Consider the following 8,653-nt stretch of genomic DNA (forward strand, 5'->3'; position numbering starts at 1 on the left):
TGAGGTGGGAAACATGGATGTGGGGCCCTGAGTGCACCCCTAAGCACAACCCTCATAGACTTGGCTCACTTTAGGCCAACACTCACCCAGGCGCAGGAAGTGAAGCTGGGGCTGTGTCAGCATCAGCCTTGGTCTCATCCCCTGGGGCCTCCTTCCTGACCTCACTCTTCTGGGGTCCAACCTGACGTTTCCGAGCCTTGGCTGGCCTCGAAGCCTTCTTCCGCTTCCTGCTGGGGATGGCCACGGAATGAGAGGACTGGGCCTAGAGATGAGAGCAAGGGCAGGAAGAATGTAGGTCAGTGGTGGATGTTAGGTGGCTCAGCCACCCCTGCTTCGGTACCCCTCACTGTATAGTACCTTGGGTGCTGGATAGCACAGGATGCCTTGTTTGAAGTCAAAGAGGGTGAGGTCGCATGCAGGGCCCAGGTACCGGGTCAGCTCAACTTTGCTTCGGATCCTGTCTCCTGTGGGGCTGGGGGTGGGCCAACATGTAATGGTACATAGGTGGAGCCATTGCCACTCCACCCACACAACCCTCCCACTGGGCTGGTGAATAGGTCTGCAGAGCTGGTGGGATATAGGAGGCAGCCTGAGATCGGCCTATGAACCCTGAACAGGCCCTACTCCAACTAACCCTGAACAGCAGGAATATAAAAAGGGTATAAATACCAGCATGTATACAAACATTAATAAATAATATAAACATAAGTGGATATGCATGTATTTATAACAGGTGCTACTAGTGGTATTCTATGTAAGTGAAAATAAACACAAATAGGAACGCAAATGTATTAAATAACATGTAACTGTGTTAGCATTACATACTAAATATGTAAACAAATAATGAAAACTTATATAAGAAACAAGCAAATGTTTTAAATACAGCTGGCCCTTGAACAACATGGGTTTGAACTGCACGGGTCCACTTATACACAGATTTTTTTCAACAAACACATTGGAAAAATTTTTGGAGATTTGTGACTATCTGAAAAACCTCGAACCACGTAGCCTAGAAATATTGAAAAAATTAAGAAAAAGTTAGGTATGTCATGAATGGATAAAATATATGTAGATACTAGTCTATTTTGTCATTTACTAAAATAAAATATACATAAATCTATCACAAAAAACTAAAACTTATCAAAACTTACACACACAAACACTTAAAGACCATATGTGGCACCATTCACAGTCAAGAGAAACTAACAAATGTAAAGATGCGTATAACATCACAAATGCATAAAATTAACTGCAGTACACAGCGTACCACTATAATAATCTCATAGGCACCCTCCGTTGCTATTGCAGTGAGTTCAAGTGTTGCGAGTATCTACTTAAAATGCCATGGAAGGCTAATCATCTCCAAGTGAGCAGTTTGTTTCTCTAGTAAATTGTACATCACAGTAGAAAGTGACCCCTTGTGGTTCCCACATCATTTTCATTGTGTTTTGTGCAATATCGTAAGCCTTGAATATAACACCATGGGACCCAAAGTGTAGCTAGTGGTGCTGGAAGTGCTCCCAAGAAGCAGAGAAAAGTAATGACATTACAACAAAAAGTTGAATTGCTTGATATGTACCGTAGATTGAGGTCTGCAGCTGTGGTTGCCCGCCAATTCAAGATTAATGAATCCAGCGTAAGGACTATTATAAAAAAAGAAAAGGAAATTCATGAAGCTGTTGCTGCAGCTATGTCAGCAGGTGCGAAAACCTTGCACTTTTTGCAAAATATCTTTCTATCTCATACTGAAAATGCAGCTTTCATGTGGGTGCAGGATTGCTATAAGAAAGGCATACCTATAAATTCTAATATGATTTGAGAAAAAGTGAATTCATTATATGACAACTTAAAAGCAAAAGGAAGGTAAAGGCTCTAAAGCTGGAGAACTGAATGCCAGCAAAGGATGGTTTGATACTTTTAGAAAGAGGTTTGGCTTAAAAAAAGTCAACATAACAGGAGAAGTTGCTTGCCAACCAAGAGGCAGAAGACATTAAGAAAATCATCGAGGAGAAAGGATATTTCCCTGAAGAGGTTTTTAACATAGACAAAAGCGCCCTATTCTGAAACAACAACAACAACAACAACAACAACAACAACAACAACAAAACTGTCATAAAGGACATTTATCAGTAAGGAAGAGAAGTGAGCACAGAATTTAAGACAGGAAGGGGAAGGCTGACTCTCCTGTTTTGTGCAAATGCTGTCAGGTTTGAAATCAGGACTGCCCTTATTTATAATGTTGCTAACCCTTGAGCCTTGAAGGGAAAAGATAAACACCAGCTGCCAGTCTTTTGGTTGTCCAAGAAGCCTGGTCAGTGGGAACCCTTTTTCTGGACTGGTTCCATCAATGCTTTGCCCCTGAAGTCAGGAGGTACCTTGCCAGCAAGGGACAGCTTTTATAGTTCTTTTGATATTGGACAGTGCCGCTGGCCACCCAGAACCCCATGAGTTTGACACCAAATGAGTCAAAATGGTCAACTTGCCCCCAAACACAACATCTCGAATTCAGCCTAAATCAGGGAGTCCTAAGAACCTGGAAGGCTCATTACAAATGGTACTCTATGGAAAGGACTGTCAACACTATGGACGAGAACCCTCATAGAGAGAACATCATCAAAGTCTGGAAAGACTGCCATTGAAGATGCCATCATTGTTATAGAAAAAGCCACGGAAGTCATCAAGCACCAAACAATAAATTCCTGCTGGATAAAACTGTCCAGATGTTATGCATGCTTTCTCAGAACTTAGGACCAAGGCAGTCAACAAAATCATGAAAGAGCCAGTAGAGATGACAACAAGGTGGGAAGGGATGAAGGGTTTCAAGATACAGATATTGTATTTAGGAGCCAATATATACCATACCAAAGAAAGTAACATAAGATGACTTGATGGAGATGAGTGCAGCCAAACCAGGGCCAGATGATGAGGAAGAAGATGAAGGAGTGTTCAAAAAAAAAAAAAAAAAAAAGACATAAGACAATCTAGCAGAAGAGTTCCAATATGTAAGACTGCTTTGACTTCTTTTAAGACATGGACCCGTCTATGATATGGGCACTGAAACTAAAGCAAATGGTGGAAGAAAGATTAGAACTGTACAGAAACATTTTTGGAGAAATGAAAGCGCAAAAAAAGTCAGACAGAAATTACGATGTAGTTCTGTAAAGTTACACCAAATGCGCCATCCTCTATGCCTCTCTTTCTACCTCCTCCTTCTACTGCCTCTGCCACCAACCTCTCCTCTTCCTCCTCCTCAGGCTACTCAACATGAAGACAACAAAGATGAAGACCTTTATGATGATCCACTTCCACTTAATGAATAGTGTATAATCACTGGGCCATACAGTTAATACTTATCTATTGCGTTTGTGTGTATCTTCGTGGGAAAATCCAACAAATGTATGACAAAGACTGTATGAGACGTTTTTGTGTCACCATCATCATTTCTCAAGTAGTCGTCATATCCAAGACTTGAAGTGGATAGACTATCCTCACACAGACATAAGGTGAGTGTTATTTAATATAAAATTAATAATGTGTTAGTTTTCTTAGCTGATTTATAACTTTCAAAGAATATTTCTTGCTTTCAAAGAATTATATCACCGTACAGTATGCCTCTCTCTGGTAAATAGAAAAACTGCCTATCATCACAGGTAAGTGTTTTTTTTTAAATGTAACAATATTTCCAATATTATATTACGAATACGATTATAATACTATATGCCATAAAAATTTTATAACAATTCATTCATTCATTAGTGTATAGGTTAGGCTACCGTGAAATAATCTTATCAATTATAGCAGGCTACCATAAAGCAATCATATTGCTCCTTCTTCATTTCAATGCATGAACTGTTATACCTGTAAATAAATGTCAATTTTTCATATTATCTTTTCATTTTTAATGTCTGGTGTTAGCAATACGTATAATATCTACAATGTTTTGTATCATATAAGGTAATACTGATGTACTGACAGGCGATTCATCTTGTAAACGAAGTAAACTTACAGTACTGAAAAATACAGTACTGTAATGAACTTTTTATTCCTTATGACTTTTCTTAATAACACCTCCTCTAGCTTACCTTATTTTAAGAATACAGTACGTAATACATACAACATACAAAACATGTGTTAATCAACTGTTTATGTTATTGATAAGGCTTCCAGTCAACTGTAGGCTATGAGTGGTTAAGTTTTTAAGAAGTCAAAAGTTATATGGAAATTTTTGACTGCACATGGGATTGGCGGCTCTAACCCCTGCATTGTTCAAGGGTCAACTGTATACATATAAATAAGTGTACATATAAATATAGATACAAATACATGTGTAAACAAAAATATGCAACTACATACAAAACAAAGTATAAGTAATTGGTGTTGGGAGATAATACTCCCCAAGTCTCATTTCTGCATGTCTTGCAAGAGCAGACTGACTATCCTTTGTTATGAACTATCTTTTCAAGGATGTGTGTACGGCATCAGCCTTGGAAGATAAGAGATAGGGTGTCCTTCCAGAGCAAAGGGAAGGCATCCTTGCTGCCATAATATTATAAAAGACTGGATACCTTAAGATCAGGGTTTCTTTCCTGCAACACAACCCACTGCACAGGCGGGTGCTAATTAGCCTTCTTCATGTCAGCCTGTGGGAATTGACATTCGAGGAACTGGCACAATAATGATGACATACTGGATACTGCTATTTCTGTAATAAACTATCTTTCATCTGTGACCCAGGAGTCTCATATCTCCTACCAGCATTCACAAAACTGTGACATACTCACTTATTAGCTTGCCCTAATTTAGGGTGAAATCATTGACCCTTTTCAGTCCTTGATAATTGTACTTATAATTATAAATTGTTAATATGTGAGTAAGTGTACAACTAAACATTAATAAATGTAATTGTATTTATAATTTTACTATATTCCTCCAGGAAAACAGCAACTTACACACAAAAGAAGTTCAGAAAAAGTACAGAAAACTTAATAACTACATCACTAATATATTCCAAAAGACCTAAAATCCTTTAATGTAACTTGTTTTATAAACATGTATGTTCATGTACTTATAGTCAGTTCTTATTATTCACCGTAATTATGTTCTATAAAGTCACTTTGAACACTGAATTAGTGAGTACAGAACCACTGCTCCTAGTGGAACTGCAGATTAAGTTCCTACAAGCCTCTGGTCACGTTTTTGTCAACTGATCAGTATGTAACCTTGTTTTATGTGCGTTTCTGTTTAAAGACACCCTGCTTAATATATCCCTCTTACAAATAATTAACTGCATGGTCTCTGAATGATTTAAAGCCAGGAGCCTTGGAAGCCGTCTGTGTTATATACGTTCCTCTGTCAATGTCCATGTAAAACAAGCCAGTCTCATCAGCACTGAAAGTCTACTCTTCTGTATAACCCTTTTCCCATATAACACTTAGCAGGTGTTTCTTAAGTTCTTCTGCAGACTCTTATCTGCAGAACCTGCCTCGCTTGCAAATTTAACACTTTTCATGATGTATCACCTTCTGAAATGTGTGAGCCAGCCAACAGTAGCTGAGACAGGCTTAACATTTTCCTAACCCTAGGTAACAGGACTGTCAATGTTCTTTACTTTCAGTCTCAGAACGCTGTCCACTACACTCTGGTCATCATTTCATGGATCCATGAATTTAACCACTTTCCACCTTTTCCCTACCCTCATCACGTTCTATAGATGTTTCTTTAGCGCTTTCTGGAGCAGCCTCAAGTACTAATCGGCAGATTTCCTCTTCTTTTTCTAGATATACTGCCTTTTTGATTCATTAACATTGAACTCACAGCCAACAGCACTGCAACTCATGCCTGAACAAAGCTTATTTAACATGAATTTTCACTTTACAGCACATCAGAGACTTGCATTTAGAACACTAGACAGTACTTCAACACTACACTTGGGGGCAACTATAAACAGCAAAATCACCACTAAAAACTACAAAACTGCAGAAAACATGACACTAAGTAGACCTCAAAAAGGATACTTGTTTACAGTACAAGAGCTGAAATAAGAAAGCCTCATTCAACCTCAGGGCTGGGAACACATGCATTAGGAGACTTATTTTTTGCTGCTCTGGTACATATCCACGAATGACCGTGATAGCACAGTGATTATGACTTGGGGCTACAAACAAACTTTAGTGAGTAGACACATTTATAAATATGAACATTGTGAATAAAAAGAATCAACTGTATATGCATAACTTAACCCCACCCATGATTTTAACCACACCCCCTGATTTCACCCTGCCTAACCAGGCTCAGCCCTAATCCCTGACTCTGTCCACAACTACCCAGTACCTCTGGTAATAAGTGTCTGAGCGTCCACAGGTGGCACCTGACTTGCGAAAGACCTCACGGCGCTTCCAGCCGGGGCCCAGGGCTGGGCAGTCCAGCCAGTCCTCAGCCATGGGGGCCACAGGAAGGAGCAGCGGCCTGCAACATGGAGGGAGCAGTGGGAGAAACTGAGGCTCTAGGAGGGGACATGTTGTGCCCCCAAGCCACACAAACCCGTGCTATCTATCAATGCTTGTTCAAGACCTAGGACCCGCCACAAGCAACCAGCCAATATAAAGAAGAGAAAACCCCCACCCCTACTCCATTCTTCCCTGTCCTGGGCCCAGGAGCTTATCATTCCACACCCTTCTTGACCTGGTAGCCCCATCCTCAACCCAAGGGCCCCTATCCTCAATGCATTCCTCACTCTCAGCGTCCTAATCCCCGATTCCTCCCCATCCTCAGCCTGAGAAATCTCATTCCTCCCATCCTCAGCCCAAGAGGTCCCTATACCACTCGTCCTCAGACCAAGGTCCCAGTACTCTACCTCAGCGTCCTGACCTTCCATTCATTCCCTTCCTTGACCCAGGAGTCACTAATTTCTCTCTTCCAGTCTTTAACACTCCCATTCCTTTCCTGTCTGCTGTCCTATTATCCTGCTACCTCAGTGTTATTGCCTCAATTTCTTCTGTCCTCTGCCAGAGAGCCTCCAACTCCTCCATATACTTGACCTTAACAGCCCCTCATTCCTTCTGCTCCTCAGCCTGAAAGCCTTCCCCATCTTATTTTCCCTCTGTCAGTGTTCTAAGCCAGAATTCGTTCCCAAGCCCCCAAACCTCCCTACTCCTCTCTTCTGAAGCTAAAAAGTTCTCTTCAGCGTCCTCAACCTCCATTCCTCTCAGCGGCTTGAGAGAACCTGATTTCTCCCTTCAGCATTCTGAACCCCCCAGACCATTCCTCTTCGTTCTTGGCCCAGGATCATGCCATCCCTAACTGTCAGCGTTCTGACCACCTATTTCTCATTGTCCTCCATACGAGACCCCGGCCCCTCCCCTTTAGCATACCAATGCCCCATTTCTCCCTGTCATCAGCCTGAGAGCCCCTCATTTCTCCCCCTTAGCGTTCTGAACCCTCATTTCTCTCACCTTAACCTGAGAGGCCCCGATATCTCCCCTTAGCGTTCGGATCCTCCCCCATTCCTTTCCGTCCTCGTCCAAGATCCCGACATTTCCACCTGTCAGACTTCTGAGCCTCATTCCTCCCCGTTCTCTGCCTAAATCTCTCCATTACTCCCCTTCAATATTCCGACGCCGCCATTCCTCCCACTCATCGGCCTGAGGGCCCTTCATTGCTCTCCGTCAGCGTTCTGAGTCTCAATTCTTCCCCATTCTCTGCCTGAGCGGTCTCCATTTCCAACCCCACAACTGTCTCACCAGCTCGGCTCCCGGCAGGTACCTTCCGCCGCTCTAGGTCCGCGGACCCATGGCGAGGGTCCCGCCTCTGACTCCCGCCTTGCCCAGCTCCTCTTCTTCCTCCTCCGCAGCGGCTTCCTCTGAAGCGGTAGCTGTCGCCTCCGCGGCGGTTCGTTGCTCCAGGAACCGGAAATCCGCTGTCCATTTCTCGGGCTCCGCCCCCTGGCAAGAGCCTGCGCACTAACACCCCGCCAGCGCTTGCCTTAAGCAGAGAAAACTCCGCGCCTGCGTGGTGAGTCCGGCGGCGGAGCGCGCCCCTTTTTGAGGGGCCTGCTGCGCTTGCGCGCTGACGTCCAGCTCCGGCAGGCGCCTCAGCGGAGACCTGCCACGCCTGCGCACATCGCTTAGCCCTACTGCGTTCATGTCGTTCTTGCCTGCGCTCTGCAGTCCCAACCTAGGGGGACTAGGAGGTTTGGGGTTGGTCGTGGTCTCTGTTTCACTGGCGGCCTCCAGAAGGAGTAACCAGGAGGGAGGGGCGTAGAAGGCTGGGGTTGTACTGGAGCCCTTCTCTCCCACCTGTTGCTGAAATCATGCATGTGCTCTTCTATTCCTCCTGTCAGGGAAAAATTCATGGATAGTTGGTCTAAAGGAGGAATAGAAAATTTTATTGGCGCCAACTTGAGGATTATAAACTGGGAGATAGTCTTTCAGAAAACTCGAGGACTGTTCGGACTGTTAGGCGGCAGAGGCAGAGTTACATACAGTTTTGAGACAAAGAATCAAACATCAAAATGGCACACTGACATTTTACATAAAATTCACCAAAGACATTGTGTGGCTGAACCACACTGACTCCGTTTTGTCAGCTCCATCTTCCCACTGGCCTACCCCCTCCTCTTTCTGCCTGACTGAGCTTTAGCCGATTCATAAGGAAT

The 8,653-nt window shown here is 43.2% G+C and overlaps 1 protein-coding gene across 35 annotated transcripts in view; it reads right to left on the minus strand.

The window, feature by feature from the left end:
* Positions 1–7,898, minus strand: part of MBD1 (methyl-CpG binding domain protein 1) — a 19,783-nt gene extending 11,885 nt beyond the window's left edge. For 32 of the 35 annotated variants that reach the window (XR_010378172.1, XR_010378171.1, XM_031441918.2 and 29 more), the window contains exons 1-4: positions 7,740–7,872; positions 6,331–6,465; positions 358–472; positions 87–262 (exon numbers count right to left, since the gene is read on the minus strand). Coding sequence is in view for 33 of the 35 variants with exons in the window: in XM_031441918.2 (XP_031297778.1) it covers positions 87–262; positions 358–472; positions 6,331–6,440 (401 nt within the window). In the remaining 2 variants the exon portion in view is untranslated. Of the gene's footprint in view, positions 1–86; positions 263–357; positions 473–6,330; positions 6,466–7,739 lie in introns of all 35 variants that reach the window. The other 3 variants (XM_031441900.2, XM_031441905.2, XM_031441901.2) reach the window with 3 other exon arrangements.
* Between the last annotated feature and the right edge of the window lie 755 nt (positions 7,899–8,653).

This window comes from Camelus dromedarius, chromosome 28, assembly GCF_036321535.1.
Source record: "Camelus dromedarius isolate mCamDro1 chromosome 28, mCamDro1.pat, whole genome shotgun sequence".
Classification (NCBI taxonomy): domain Eukaryota; kingdom Metazoa; phylum Chordata; class Mammalia; order Artiodactyla; family Camelidae; genus Camelus; species Camelus dromedarius.